The 16,880-nt window shown below is 45.0% G+C and overlaps 1 protein-coding gene across 1 annotated transcript in view; it reads right to left on the bottom strand.

Moving 5' to 3' along the window:
• Positions 1–314: 314 nt before the first annotated feature.
• The window catches only part of LHFPL6 (LHFPL tetraspan subfamily member 6), a 201,384-nt gene continuing 184,818 nt past the window's right edge, over positions 315–16,880 (bottom strand). The window contains exon 4 of the mRNA XM_068267108.1: positions 315–3,019. Coding sequence (XP_068123209.1) covers positions 2,901–3,019 — 119 coding nt within the window. The 3' untranslated portion in view covers positions 315–2,900. The remainder of the gene's footprint in view (positions 3,020–16,880) is intronic.

Below are 16,880 nucleotides of genomic sequence, written 5' to 3' on the forward strand. Positions count from 1 at the left end.
GCTTTCAACTTTCTCAACTCCTCCCACAGCCCCAGATCAACAGGATCTAATAATTTGGTCATTCCCAGAGTCTATGTCAAAAGTTTTGGAACCATTCTGTCATGCTGCCCCTACCCTTTGGAGCGCTATACCAACCTCACCTAACAGCAGAGGGTACACAGAGCCACGTTTATCAGATGGGGACATGCCTCTGTGCCCATTTATTTTACTTTAAAAACCACCTCAGGTACACTTCAAGAAAGCCACAGAAGTTGTGTGCCAGTCAATAAAAGGCAAATAAAAGCAAGCTCATTAAAAAAGTACCATATGCACTTTATTTTTAATCTACAAATCATAAGTAAAAGAACCTTATATATTTACATAGTATTTAATACAAACCTTACCTTGTATTTTTTTCTGTTTAAAATGATAATAAACAGCATAAAAACTGCATGATAATTAAATCACAAAGTATGATTCTGACCATGTCTATTCTATGAAAACAAAGAGATAGAAAGGTGGAGGGTTTGCTCAAAATAACTAATCATATTCCAGTGATCAGAGCTGCAATATGATTGGCTGCTTTGAACAACATCAGCCCTCCTCCTGTCCACCCCCTTTTCTACAAGACCCTTGTATAAGCCCGTGTGAAAATAAGCAGTTTATGTGAGTAAAAGATTATTTAATAAAATAAGACTGGTGAGGTTCCACCCATAAAATGTCAGCTTACTGCATCACATGACCACATAAAACAATTGTGCTATGTAAATTTGCAGTCTGTAAGTATACACAAAAACTGTAAGATAAAATTAAATGTCAACAACATAGCAATGCGATATATGTTCCTATAGGTGCATATACAGTACATGTAACAGAAGTTGGTATAAATGGAGATTATTGGTCCAACTAAAATATTACACAAAAATAATTGCAACAATGGAAAAATAATACTGAGTATGAATCGCCTCGAATATTGGGAGGGAATAGCCAACACAGAAGCGATACAAAGACTGGAGATAGAGTTCTCCAGAAAGTAAACCTCGATAGATTTCACGTTATTTTACACAGGGAGAATGGCTTCCAAGGAACAATTATTATCTGATTGACGTGATTTACCCTCTGCTACTTTTAGCAGCTAGACTGAATTCCACAGGAGCCAAAGGATACAACAGAGTAAGAGGAAAGCTAAGTCACATGGGAACTTAAACAGTTACCTAACTAATGTATTGAGTTCAATAAGATGAATAAAGTATCTTCTCTTTAGCATTGCGTATTTCCTGGCCTCTGGTTCAATAAGATAAGATAATTATTATCGAATTGGCACTGCCAACAGCATGCTCGATTGATGTTGCAACCAATTTTTGGCTGAAATTGGCCGCATGTATCGATTGGACAAGCTGCAAGATGTTAGGCCGTTGTGGTTGATTGGGTGCATGACGGTAACGGAGACCGACATTGGGCCGAATGAACACAATGGAACCCCCGGCGCTGTTCCCCCTAGTGTATAAATGTGGCCCTGTGTATGCATTTAGACATTATTTGTCCTATGTAGCCCACCAAGTGGTGCCCATCCATCTTATACTTCTTCCGCTTCCATGTGCACCTCACACGCCGCCGGCTTATAGAGCATGGCACGTTTGTGACATAACATGTGCCAAACACCGGCGGCATGTGAAGTGCAAATGGAGGTGCGGGATGCGGAAGATGGATGGGCACCGCTGAATAGGTAATGTATAAATGCACACAGGGGGGGCACATTTTGACACTGGGGGCAGCAGCGGGTGCAGTGGACTTGGCCGATCCCCAGCAGATTTAATTCTAAAATCGATTGGGAATTGCTCTGCGGTGTAAGGGCAGCTGACAGATCTCTCGCTACTCAGATTGTATCAGAGAAAGAATCTGCCCATCATCGCTAAATTTAGGGGATGCGCTTCCACAGGTACTCATAATACTGAATAGGTCTCTACAGTAGTAGATTCCTTAACGATCTCTTTCTGCAATGTCTGCTTCGGATGGGGGCCTGGACCTCACACAATGCTTGAGGAATACATGAGAAAAGACTATGAATTATTAGCCCTTCCTTTTGTTGAAAACAGTCGTCTGTTCCTGTAAATGACCGTTAACTATGCTCTGAAGACAGAGGCGTAGCTAGGGTTTCCAGCGCCCGGGGACAAAGACTATTAATGCGCCCTGTAAGGTCAAAAAAGGGGCGTCGGCATGGTAATGGGTGGGGCCAAATATACATGACCTTAGCAGTGGTGTAAAAGGTCTGGCAGGGAAGTTTGAGCTCTGCCATAGTGTTTCCCCCCAAAATACATGTAATCTGACAGCATTTCACCAAAAATACGTGTAATTTGGCAGAGGTTCCTCCAAAATACAGATATTTGACAATGGTTGCCCCAAAATAGACACAATCTGGCAGCAGTGGTTCCCCCAACATACATATAATCTGGCAGCTGTTCCCCAAAATACACTTAATCTGGCAGCAGCGGTTCCCCAAAAATACAGTTAATCTGGCAGCAGTTTCCCCAAAATAGGTGCCCCCAGTATAGGTAACCAGGTCTATAGGTGTCCCCAGTGGTAGTAACCAGGTAAATAAATAAAAAAAAAACACAGGTCACCGCTGGGCGCCCCTAGGGACCCAGCGCCCGGGGGCACTTGTCCTACCCCGCCCACCCCTAGCTACGCCCCTGTCTGAAGAACCTAACAGGTTCTATGCACTTGCAGATATATATGCTTAGGGCCAGTTCATCGCCACACACTGCATTTTACCCACTGGAGACAACATTTCAGGCAGAGAATTAGACTGAAGTGTCTGCAGGCTTAATGTCCATGATGGTGGCAGTTTTGGTATGAAGTGCCAAAAATCAGTTCCCAGAAAGCAATCTTGCTCCTCCAAGTTCAATAAGCCTCTTGTGCCATTAATACGGATATTGCTTTTGCTTCTTCCCAGAAAAACACGACAGCCATGTGCAGATCAGCATTGCAGCAGCAGCTCCTCCTCCGGTACAGTAGTACGCCCATCCGATCCTGCAGGTACCTGCGCAGATAACAATACAAATTCAATCGCATGAAGAAAGTCACCTGTGTATGCGTATTCTGCATGTGTGACACATCTGACACATTAGTAGAGTAAACCTGTTTGATACTTAGAGTGAATGCTCTGGACAGTATAGAACCTTCTGGTTCCTCTACAGTGCTGTCCGCCGGTAAAGCTATTTAACCTCCTTGGTCGAGCAGCTCTTCAGATCTACTCGCGTCCCAAAATGGTTCCATGAATGGGTGTTGCTTCTGCGCTTTCGTAAATTCAGAAACTCACATGTGCAGTAGTGATGTACTTGTCCTCAGAGCTACTCAGAGACGCAAGCAGTTGAGAAGAACTATTTGACATAGCAACTTTACCGGTGGACAACATTGGAGTGACAAGGCACGAGAAGGCTCTGTGCTATCCAGAACTTTCCTTCCTTTGAGGTAAGTATCAAACCTGAAGCGATTTCTCACTTCAGGTTTGCTTAAAAGTGAATGAAAGACATCTCAGGTTCCAAACTTACCTGGGGCTTCCTTAAGCTCCCTTGAGGCCACTCTGTCTCTCGCCATCCCGGCAAGACTACCGGGCAGTATTGTGGGGGGCAGGAGCCACCCGGAGAGACGCAAGAGACCAGGAGGCCTCGAGGAGGCTTAAGGAAGCCCCAGGTAAGTATGGAACCTGAGATGAGATTTTCAGGAAAAATTTACATTTTACCATTTAATGCTGGCTTCAATGCAAACATTGTTATATTTTATTTTTCCCAGAGTGCGAACCAATGAACATGCAGAATGGACCCGTGGCTTACTTATGTTTGTCTCCACCATGTCTGGGTTTGTACTTGCGTTTCTGCAACACACAAACCCAAACTGCACGATTTTGTGGAAAGCAAACATGTTGCCACTTATCCCGTGCCACCATGGGCATACATGTAAAAATAGCGCTGCAAAAAAAATGGTGCAGGGAGATGCCGGTAATGACATCTTGTTACTAAAGTTATGTAACATTTTAGGACATTTCTTTAACGTTAAGTAACGTTAGTAACAATATGTCAATACCATCATCTAGCATTATTATATATTACCTTCTGCCACTCAGCCTTATCTGCCCCCCACATGACACAGTGGATCAGAGGAACAGCATGGCAGTCCTGGGTCAGCCCCTGCATGCCACCGAGTGTGTCATGAGATGGTTGGGACAGGCAGTAGTGAAGGGGGGGTAAATAAGGCTGCATCAAGATTAGTTCACACAATGCCAGAGTGGCACAGTGTCCATGTAGATGTGCTTCCTGGTTAGTTTGCAGGAGTCCAGCAGCCAGCCAATCACCATGCATGGACTGAAGCTACAGGATGATTGGCTGGTTGCAGGACAGCTACAAACTAAATAGTAAGCAGAGGAGCTGGGACCAGGTAATGTATAACTACACCCCTGCCTGATCTCACACTGAACCCTCCCTCTACCTATGCCTAGCCCTAAGATTCCCCAGGTGCCTAACCCTAACCACTCCATCCCCGCTTCCTAACCACTACACCCCCGCTGCCTAACCCTAACCACTCCACCCCCGCTGCCTAATCCTAACCACTCCACCCCCATGCCTAACCTTAACTACCCCCTGCCTAACCCTAACCACTCCACCCCCATGCCTAACCCTAACCACTCCACCCCTGCTGTCTAATCCTAACCACCCCCATGCCTAACCCTAACCACTCCACCCCCGCTGCCTAACCCTAACCACTCCACCCCCATGCCTAACCTTGACTACCCCCTGCCTAACCCTAACCTCCCTGCCTAATTTTAGCTACTTGCTGCAGCCATAGGTGGCAATAGTAAAAGCCACGATTAGCGGTAGGGAAGTTAAATTATGGTGATATGGACACCATAATTTAACTTCCTTGGTGCTAATCACGGCTTTTACAATTGGCACCTATGGCCGCACCATTTTTAACGGTCCTACGCCGGTTTTATCTGCTGCAGGCCTCCATGGTGGTACAGCATATCTGTGCTACATGGACACTGTGCCACTCTTCTCAATCTTGATGCAGCCTTATCCCCCTTCACTACTGCCTGTCCCATCCATCTCATGACACAATCTGTGGTATGCAGGGCGTAGCCCAGGACTGCCAGGCTACACTTCCCATCCACTAACTGTGTCATGTAAGGGGTAGATGAGTGGCAGAAGATGACCATGCATTTCAGCAGCCTCAGCAGTGTGATGATCGGTGGGTGATGCCAAAAAGAAAATACAGATTTAAATTGGCATAATATGCATTTCACTATGTAGAGAATGCCCTTCTCCTGCTTTAGCATTTGAAACTGTAAACAGGCATAGTGAACAATTCCGTTATTGAAGCACAAGAATGTTCTATGTGGCTTTGCAGAGAACGTTTAATTATTCATGGAAAGCCCAACAAAGCAACTACTTCAGCGAGGAGAAAAGTCAGATGCCAGAACCATTCCATTCACATGAATGGAGCGCCAAGCCTTGTGCCATGAAATGTAGGCTCAGTGATCAGAGCAGGCCCACTGTGCTGAGCTGAGACAACATATGTGACTGCAGTCTTGGCTAGACATCCCTGGCGCTGATGTTTCTGTCGCGGTGCTCATCTAATCCTCTGAAACATCAGACTTCTGATTCTGGAGGTTAGTATGTAAGGGGGTTTACGTTTAGTTTTAGTTTTGGAGGGAAGAGGAATGGTAGACACAGAGGGAATGGGTGTGGGGGTTATTGGCAGAGCCAGGACAAGGTCCTCCAGCACCCAAGGCTGAGACACCAAAGTGCGCACCTCCATCCCTACCATCCCCTAAGAAGCGCCCCAGGGCACCCAACACCTTAATCTCTAGTTATCTGGCTTGCAGTCACTGCCATGTATCCCTTTTTCTTATTTCTCTCTGCTACAAACACAATAGGGGAATGACAGCTGAGTGAGTTATGCGTCCCCTCCTACACTGCGCCCTGAGGCTGGAGCCTTTCTCACCTCTGCCTCAGCCCAGCCCTGGGTATTGGTTGTGTGAGAATCTGTGTAGTATTATGTAGCACAAGGGGGTTGTAAGTTAGGTTGGGGGTAATATTAGTTAGCATCAAGGGGATATGATAGGTTTGAAGAGAAGAACAACATATAGAGTACCACCAGGGTGTGGGCAAGTGGGGTGTGGTTATGCCAAGTTTAGTATAGTATTCAGGGAACGGGTGTTTTATTTTGTTTTACTTTTTGGGGGGGGGGGGGGGAGGGTGGCATAAGCATTTTGCACCGGCGCCGTTCATGATAAGTTTTTAGTACCAGGTGAAGTTAAAGGACAACTGAAGTGAGAAGAATATGGAGGCTGCCATATGTATTTCCTTTTAAGCAATACCAGTACAAGGAGAGTGAAAAAAAAAAAAAAAAAAATCTTCTGACCCACAATGACAGTCCTGTTTTCTGAAGCACTTAAAGTGGACTTAAATTAAAAATACAAGATTTCAGAAATAAAATCTATCTTCTAAATTATAATAATAAATAGCAGCCTTTTTTCAGCTGCATGATGACAAATATAAAATCTTTTACATTTATTGGAGGAACCTCTCCATTCCTTTCATATTGCCGGGACAGAATCCGGCAGACTGGTGGAGGAGATAAAAAACAAAACACAGGTTGCTACTGATGATGTCACAGGGGAGGTGATCTCAGCTTGTATGAGATTTCACAAAGACGACGCCACTGTGAGGGAGGGTAGCTGATGACAAACACACCCATGATCTAAAACCTCCTACTATGCTCAGAAGTAATGGCTGCCACCTGTATAATCCTAGTTATGAAAAGAGAAGGGTGAAACGCATGCACTGAAATGCTCATAGGCTTGAAGGAGTGTTTATTTATCTTTGTATGTGTCAGAGTGGTGCAACTAAATATTTTGAATTAAAAAAACGTTTGGTTTGGGTCCGCTTTAAAGGAAACTTTAAAGAGTAACTGTCAGGCTGCAGAAGCTAATTTAAACCTCTATTCTCCTGTGTTAAACAGTTTAGAAGGAAGCCAAAAAGGCATTAGTGAAGATAAAAATCTCTCTTACCTTTGATGTGTGCTTATCAGCAAAGCTGTTAGACCAAGCAGGACGCAAGCCGCATACTATACTGCAAAGCATTCTGGGGCCCTCCCCTCGGCTGCTAATGAGACGTTACAGCAGCTTGTAATCAGTCCAGCGCGTAGCACTGATAAATCTCAGGGCAGAGTACACTGCAGGAGTCAGCTATTGTTCCTAGCCACATGGCTAATTAATATTCACTGCACACTGTGTTATTCAGTACGAGCTTTTCTGTGATCAGGAAGCAGGCAGGACATGACCACACAATTGGCTTCATAGAAGACAGAAAAACATGGAACCTGCCATGAGCTGTCAGGAGCATCAATCTCTGCATATACTATATAAAAATTCTGTGAAGTACAAACATGGACAGTAAAATGCATATGTAATGTAAGTACAGCCAGTGGCGTACCTAGGGCATTTGTCACCCGGTGCTGGGTATTAAAAGACACCACCCCCCTTAAAAATGGGTGTGGCCACAACGGGCAAAAAATTGGGCGTGGTCATGACCGCATGAGGGCGGAGCTAACTGTAATTTAAAGTATTAGCTAGTATAGTTGCCCCCAGTATAGCTAGTACAGTTGCCCCCAGTATAGCTGCCCCAGTGAAGCTAGTATAGTTGCCCCCAGTATAGATAGTATAGTTGCCCCCAGAGCTGCCCCAGTATAGATAGTATAGTTGCCCCCAGTATAGCTAGTTTAGTTGCCCCCAGTATAGCTAGTTTAGTTGTCCCCAGTATAGTTGCCCCAGTATAGCTAGTATAGTTGCCCCCAGTATAGTTGTCCCCAGTATAGCTAGTATAGCTGCCCCCAGTAAAGCTAGTATAGTTGCCCCCAGTATAGCTGGTATAGTTGCCCCAGTATAGCTAGTATAGCTGCCCCCAGTATAGCTAGTATAGATGCCCCCAGTATAGCTAGTTTAGTTGCCCCCAGTATAGCTAGTATAGATGCCCCCAGTATAGTTGCCCCCAGTATAGCTAGTATAGATGCCCCCAGTATAGCTAGTTTAGTTGCCCCCAGTATAGCTAGTATAGTTGCCCCCAGTATAGATGCCCCCAGTATAGTTGCCCCCAGTATAGATGCACCCAGAATAGCTAGTTTAGTTGCCCCCAGTATAGTTAGTATAGATGCCCCCAGTATAGCTAGTTTAGTTGCCCCCAGTATAGCTAGTTTAGTTGCCCCCAGTATAGCTGCTCCAGCAGGGGAAGAGCAGCGCTGGAAGGAGGGGTGACAGGGATAGCGGCGGGGAGGGGGGAAAGATCCCCCCCCTCCCTCACCTGGGTCCCCTCCTTCCACCTCTCTTCCCCTTCAAATGACAGCGGAGGCAGCGGGCAACTTAGAGTAAGGGCGGGCGGGCAGAGACGACTACTCACTTTACGTCTGGCTGCGTTCCAGCAGCTGGAGCGCTCCGTCGCCGTCACGTGCCTCTTCTCCGCCTCCAATGCGTGTCACAGCATTGGAGGCGGAGAAGAGGCATGTGACGGCGACCCAGCGTTCCAGCTGCTGGAACGCAGCCAGACGTAAAGTGAGTAGTCGTCTCTGCCCGCCCGCCCTTACTCTAAGTTGCCCGCTGCCTCTGCTGTCATTTGAAGGGGAAGAGAGGCGGAAGGAGGGGACCCAGGTGAGGGAGGGGGGGATCTTTCTCCCCTCCCCGCCGCTATCCCTGTCACCCCTCCTTCCAGCGCTGCTCTTCCTCTGCTGCGGCTGCATGGGAGGTCGTGGCGACACCCCCCCCTGGCTGGCTGTCACCCGGTGCGCCACGCCCCCCTGCGCCCTATTGTAGGAACGCTACTGAGTACAGCCAATCTTTAGCTACTGATATATGTGTTTATTTTCTCTGAGACCTTATACCTAACAGCTCCTCTTTAACTGAGGTGGATATGGATGTTTACTTTTAAACAATACCATACCAGTTGCATGTCAGTCCTGCTGATCTCTCTGGCTGCAGTAGTGGCTGAATCAAACACCTGAAAAAGCATGCAGCTATTCCAGTCTGACTTCAGTCAGAGCACCTGATCTGCATGCTTGTTCAGGGGTTGTGGCTAAAAGTATTAGAGACACAGGATCAGCAGGACAGTCAGGCAACTGGTATTATTTTAATAGGAAAAATCCATAGCCTTCTCAGTTTAGGTTCCCTTTAAACAGCCAAGAAACAATGAGAGACAGCTTAAGATAAGGTTTTACTGCAGCAATGTTCAAAGGGTAATTATTTCTGCTTTGGTTTATAGCTTAAAAGACAGAGTGTGGTTTTAAAACTACAACTGTAACAGTCTGACGCAATGTTATAAAAAAAAAAAAAAAAGAAGAAGAAGCTATATAACTGAAAATAAAAATAAGAATTTTTTCTTTGCTACTAATGTTTTTTTCATTATCCGTACTACACATACAATTCATTATATAATTTCAGGTTTGCTTTAAACATACGGTAGTTACTATTACAACTAAGATTCTGAGCAGCTTTCTTTATCCAATTTCCATTTTCCAGGACAGATACAAATCTATTTTTTTTTCTTTCCGTCCTACCAAACCAACATTTTTATGATTGGTTTCACTGATGATTAGGGCTTTCTATAATGAAATAAGCAGCCGACACTCAGCCAAGGTGCTGGATAGAAGCAGTGGATTAGCGGTTATTCATAGCTGAGTCTCTGCACATCCACTGCACACATTGCCTTGGCACTGTCAGTCTCTGTGCGCTCAGCTGAGTGTAAAATCTCTGATGATATTGAAGCTTCAGTAACTTCTCCAAAGCCCAAACGTCGTGCTTGCATTTTATAGTTGGCCAAGGGGTAATCACTGAACCATTGATGTATTGCTTAACCGTACAGCATGTTAAACCTGGATTTACACTACTGAAAAGGAAAACTTCTACTACAATAGTAGATATATAACTTGTACAAGCCAGCAAGGCGGAAAATCTCAGCAGTCACCGGGATGGCAAGGACTAGCGGCGAGCAGTGATAAGGCTGCTTTAAGGTGGCTATACACGGGTCAAACCTATATCCAGGCGATTTGATCATTTGATTGTATATGCTAGAAATCGATGCTGCAAACCATTCACGTTCAATCGATTTTCTGCCAGAACCGAAGCTATCATTCAATCGGTGAAAAGCAGATAAGGACTGGGTTGCTAGCAGCGTTAATTATTGGGATGACTGTCACAGCAGCGGAGCTTACTGTCACCTGTCCACTGATGCTTTCTCTCATGTCTTCTCTCCATCCCTGCCTCTTCTCTCCTGGTGTGTCTGTGTCATGAGACAAACACTAGAGGCCTCTAGTGGTAACAGAGTACGTACCAAGGGCTCTAGTGTTTGGCCTCTAGCATTTAATCATGTGACACAGGCGGCCTGGGGTAGAATAGACAGGAAGGAGCGCCTGGCAGTGGAGAAAATATGTGTCGGTGGACAGGTGAGTGTCAGCTCCACTCTGCACAGCCCAGGGAAATCTGTGTGTAGGGTGTGGAGCGATGCGATCACATAGATCCCTCTCTGAGTAAATAATGATCTTAGAGGGATCTATCTGTTGGCCACATCAACCAGTGTATGGACAGCTTTACTGGTGCCGTAAGAAAGACTACAAAATTGTGTGGGATGTTCACAAGTGTGGATTCACCAGAGGCACATGTGACACGCCCCCTAGTGTCTCTTATGTTCACAAGTGTGGATTCACCAGAGGCACATGTGACACGCCTCCTAGTGTCTCTTACTAGAATTGTCTGCCATCTCCATAATCCTTCCTGTGTCAGGACAACTTTGAGCGCTAAGCATCTCAGTGATATGTTGGAGGGGCTTTAGAGAATGGGGAGCCCCTTACATCACCACAGGTCTAGTACATATGAACACAACTGATTTCTTGGTGGTCTTTGAAATTCAGCTTTAAAGCTGAGAGAGCACTGAAAGCCTGTAGGAAAACTGTGAGATGTCTGAAATAAAGAAATGGGGGCTTTCAGCTTTATAGCGGAGACAAAAGGAAAAGGACGTATGATTTCAGTCCAGGTGACAGCGAATTGCAACAGCAACTGACATTTCAAGTAGGTACAGCTTCTCATTATACAATACAATACAATAACATTTCTATAGCGCTTTTCTCCCATAGGACTCAAAGCGCTTAGGCTCTCTCAGATTCAGTAATTGGTAGTAGGATGAAGTATTCACACAACAAAAGTTATATTTCTGCAAATGCCAGACTGAACAGGTGGGTATTCAGTCTGGATTTAAACACGTCCAGGGATGGAGCTGTCCTGATCTGTTGAGGTAAGGAGTTCCAAAACGTAGGGGCAGCATGACAGAAGGCTCTGGGACCAAAAGTTTCCAAATGGACTCTGGGTATGACTACATTATTAGAACCTGTGGATCTGAGAATGCGGGGATTGCTACGCAGCTGCAACAAATCTTTCATGTATCCAGGGCCCAGATTATTCAGGGATTTAAATGTCATTAGGCCGATCTTGAATAGGACCCTCCATTCTATAGGTAGCCAGTGAAGGGAGTGCAGGACTGGTGTTTTGTGGCAGTGACTGGGTTGGTTGGTTAGCAGTCTGGCAGCAGGCATCCTATACATGTGAATACAGCCTAACAATAACTACACGTGAATACAGCCTTACAATAACTACACATGTGAATACAGCCTTACAAGGACTGCACATGTGAATACAGCCTTACAAGGACTGCACATGTGAATACAGCCTTGCAAAGACTGCACATGTGAATACAGCCTTACAAGGACTTCACATGTGAATACAGCCTTACAAGGACTGCACATGTGAATACAGCCTAACAATAACTACACATGTGAATACAGCCTTACAAGGACTGCACATGTGAATACAGCCTTGCAAAGGCTGCACATGTGAATACAGCCTTTAAATGAGGCATATTGGCTTGTGATGACAGTTGTCTATGTTCTACCTGTATTGCAGTCATACATTAAACTATAAAGCTAGAAGCCACAAATGAGGCTATCCTACAATGTGCCTGACGTCAATGCCGGTAACGATATCTTCTCTGGCTCCATGGATTTCCTCTTAAGTTTATTTTTGTACTTTTTAACAAAGCTTAGGTTACTTTTAAGTGTTCCTTTGAAAAATGACATATTTATTGCTGTGAATAATGTGTTCCGAGCCAGGCCAGTAGATTAGACTAGTGCTGTAGCTAAGGAGCTCTGGGCTCAAATGCGAGTCCCCCTAAGAACACTAAACATAACAATTGATATAGGGCAAAACACCTGCCAAGGATAGCCACAGTGTCAGAGAGGTGTAAGCAGGGGGTGGGGAACAGTATATTAATGATTACCACTATTCACAGCACATAAAGAGGTGATCATTAGCAGCATAGCACCAATGAAGATCTAATAGAATGGTGGAAAGAGAGCCCCTGGTGGGCCCCTCCAGTCTAGGGTCTCTGGTATGGTGGCAAACTCTACATCCCCTGGATCAGACCCTTGTGTTGCGAGAAGGACACCTTGTCCTTCCTGAAAATAGGACAAATGAAGATTTACATCCTTTCCAGGGAGGTAAAAGATCACGTTAATAGAGTGCAGAAGCAGTTTTTAGATTATTAGACAATAGTAACCTGAGCCTGTTTGAAAACGGGCTCTAGGTCTGTCATCACCGCGCGCACCCGCCTGTCGCATGCGCGCACCTGCCCGTCCCTCTGCTGGCCAGCCCGCCCTGCATCCTGTCCCAACGGCTGTCAGTGCTTGACATGCGCAGTAGCACAAAAGCACTGACACACAGACAGGACGCAGGGACACTTGAGGATTATTAGGTAGGATACTTAGACATACTAGACTACATCCATTTTGGGTGCCATGAACGTCAGTGGTGAGAGCCGTGAAGAGCCCAGCCTAATTTGTGACTGTAATCTTTAGTAGGCTGCCCTCTTGAACAATATCCCACACAGGCATTGGCTGGACACTCGTTGTTCCGAGCATTTTGTTTACCAGAATAAAACTTTATTGAAGGTCTGTAATATCCCAGCCTTGAGAGCACACAGAGATGCACAATTACCATTCAAGATCCGCATAAATCATTTGGAAAGATTATTAACCAGAAAATTGGTTATGCTTTTGTTATAATAAAGCTCCCTGTTGTAATAAATCCTCCCCTGACATTGCATTAAAGGTCGTCTGACGCATGAGCAGATATCAGCTGCATCTGTGTGGAATAAACTTTACTAATAAAACTTGTGTCTGGCTGATAATGAGGGGCACCTCAGGACTTCCAGTTTGTGTATATCAGCAACTTCAAAATTCTATTAACCTCTGTATGTATATATATATATATATATATATATATACATACACCCTTAAACGTAACCAAGGACACATATGCAGACACACACGTTATTGTTATTATCATTACCAGCAGGTGGCATCATCCCGCCGCATCATGTATGTCAGTGTTTCTTGACATTTTATTGGTATGCAGCCCATTTAAAACCCTGTACTCACCAAGTACCTCCTAGCACAGTAAACATTATCACAAGTACTCCTTGACAAATATATATTTAATTGTAGTACATGATAATTGGTTCTTAAAGAAAACCTAAAAGTCATACTTACCTCCCATGTAGTCTACTCCTCAATCTCTTTCTCCTCCCCCGCAACCTGTTTGTCCACTGTAATCAAGGGAATTCTCCGTCCTCCATTTTGAAAATGGCCATTACCCCATAACAGCTTCCTGGTCAGCACACTGTTAAACTGTAACATCGCCCACTTGAGCCGTAGGGAAACATGGACATTACTGGCCACATCAGTTCTCTCTCAGCTATAACTGACAGCAACTGATATATTTCAATTCTGACAAAATGTTGTCAGATCTGGAAGGGATTATTGTCAGAAGAAAATGGTGAGCTTCTGAGAGGAACTGATGGCAAGGTAACTATGTAATGTTCATTTGAAGTTACCTCATGTGTTTATTTTAAATAATTGTACTCAGTACAGGATCCCTTTAACAATTTCCAAGCATTTACTATTGGTTTTAATTACCGTAGCTAAAACACCCATTTGGTGTTGTTTAAATAAGATTTATCATTTTCTAAAACTCTAAATTAGTTACTGTTGGTTAAGTATATCAAGCCTGAGTACCCCCGGACCCATTAGAAGTACCCCCTGGGGTACGCGTACCACACGTTGAGAACCTAGGTTGAATGCCATTCAATCAGCGCTGCCGCCAATTGCGATGCCCAATCACAGCAGGGCGGGACAGTTTGGGGTGTGTCCGGGATGGACTGACAGCAGATAATATTGACCAAAACACTTCTGAATTTATCCTGCTGCTTTTATCAAAGTCAACAACCAAGAGAAGACTTCACTAGAGTGAATACAGAGGTGATGCGTAATATGTTGATACTTTATAAATACAATAAATAAATGAAATAAGATGTAAACCATTGGTGAGCCTCAAAAACAGAAAGGCCAGATTAGAGTTTGCCAAACGACATCTAATACAGCCTTCACAGTTCTGGAACAACATCCTATGGACAAATGAGACCAAGATCAACTTGTACCAGAGTGACAGGAAGAGAAGAATATGGATAAGAAAAGGAACTGTTCATGAGCTAAAGCATACCACCTCATCACTGAAGCATGGTGGTGGTAGTGCTATGGCGTGGGCATCTATGGCTGCCAATGTAACTGGTTCTCTTTTATTTATTGATGATGTGACTGCTGATAAAAGCAGCAGGATGAGTTCAGAAGTGTTTTGAGCAATATTATCTGCTCATATTCAGCCAAATGCTTCAGAACTCATTGAATGGCGCTTCACAGTGCAGATGGACAATGTCCCAAAGCATACTGCAAAAGCAACCAAAGTGTTTTTGAAGGGAAAGAAGTGGAATGTTATGCAATGGCCAAGTCAATCACCTGACCTGAATCCCACTGAGCCTGCATTTCACTTGCTGAAGACAAAACTGAAGGGAAAATGCCCCAAGAACAAGCAGGAACTGAAGACAGTTGCAGTAGAGGCCTGGCAGAGCATCACCAGGGATGAAGCCCAGCGTATGGTGATGTGTATACATATCAGACTTCAGGCTTTAATTGACTGCAAAGAATTTGCAACCAAGTATTAAAAAGTGAAAGTTTGATTTATGATTATTATTCTGTTCCATTATTTTTGCTTCCTTAAAGAGAATCCGAGGTGGGGTTCTAAGAATGATATCCGCAGACAGAGGCTGGGTCTGCTTATATTGCCCAGCCTCTGTTGCTATCTCAATCCCCCCTAAGTTCCCCCTGCACTCTGCTGTCCCCCATAAATCACAGCCGCGCTGTCGACACGCAGCGGGCTGTGTTTACCTATGTAGTGTCAGTCTGGCCGCTCCCCCGCCTCCTGCACAGCTCCGGTCCCTGCCCGCGTCCCTTCCCTCCAATCAGCGGGGGGGGGGTAAGAGACGCGGGCGGGAACCGGAGCTATGCAGGAGGCGGGGTAGTGGCGAGAGTGACAGTACAGGGGTAAACACAGCCCGCTACGACACGCTGTGTTTTATGGGCAGCAAAGTGCAGGGGGAACTTAGGGGGGATTGAGATAGCAACAGAGGCTGTGCAATATAGGCACCCAGCCTGTGTGCATATATCATTCTTAGAACCCCACCTCGGGTTCTCTTTAACAAGTGGGAGGCAAATATGCAAACTGTTGTAATTCCTACACCGTTCACCTAATTTGGATGTAAATACTCTCAAATTAAAGGGAAGGTCCGAGGCTCGTTAAAAAGCAAAAATCTACTTACCTGGGGCTTCCTCCAACCCCTTGCTGCCATCCTGTGCCCTCGCTGCAGCTCCCCTCCCCGCCAGTGGCCTGGGGTCCCCTCTGGTTATAAAATGCCTCCTGCCCTTCAGCGTGCATCTCACGGAGTCATGCTGATGTCATCTGGACTGTACTGCGCAGGCACAGTAGTTCTACGTCTGCACAGTACAGTCCAGATGACATCAGTGCAACTTTGCAAGCTGCACGCTGAAGTGAAAGTAGATGCCAGCCTGGCGAGGGAACCACCTGGGCTGCGGCGAGGGCACAGGGCGATTGCCAGGGGCGGGAGGAAGCCCCAGGTAAGTATATTTTTGCTTTTTAATCATCTCAGACCTTCCCTTTAAAGCTGACAGTCTGCAGTTAAAGCACATCTTGTTCGTTTCATTTCAAATCCATTGTGGTTGTGTATAGAGCCAAAAATGTTAAAATTGTGTCGATGTCCCAATATTTATGGACCTGACTGTATGTCTTCCAACACAGTAAATAAAACTCCTATGCATAGACAAAAACAAGGAACACCAAGAGCCCCAATAGTGTAATATGTACTGGTAAATGGTTACTAGATAGAGTAAATATTAATACTCACAAACCAGGGTTACCATTAGGCAACCATTGTAAAGGCAGGTGGGGAGATTTTCCTGACCCCACTCAGGAATAAGAAGTTGCTCTCTGTAGATGAGAAAAAGGGGGTTCAACCCTCCACCCAGGGTGGACTCAATATTATGCGGGAGAACAGAGGTGCCAAAAGGATAAAATGAAGATAAATGAGCTTAAAAAAACAAATTCTTGGTAAATAGAGGAGGTAGTGGTGGACTTACCTCCTCCAAGTAGACACACAACGACTGTAGTAAAGACAGTCAATATATTTTATTTATGAACTCCAAATATGCAACGCGTTTCGCAGGTTTGATCCCGCTTCATCAGGCAATAACAACGGAGCATATGTGGTTAGTAGAAGAGCCAGGTACCTCTGTCAAAGGTGCCTGGCTCTTCTACTAACCACATATGCTATATTGACTGTCTTTACTACAGTCGTTGTGTGTCTACTTGGAGGAGGTAAGTCCACCACTACCTCCTCTAT

The sequence above is a fragment of the Hyperolius riggenbachi genome, chromosome 2 (genome assembly GCF_040937935.1).
Source record: "Hyperolius riggenbachi isolate aHypRig1 chromosome 2, aHypRig1.pri, whole genome shotgun sequence".
Taxonomy (NCBI): Eukaryota; Metazoa; Chordata; class Amphibia; order Anura; family Hyperoliidae; genus Hyperolius; species Hyperolius riggenbachi.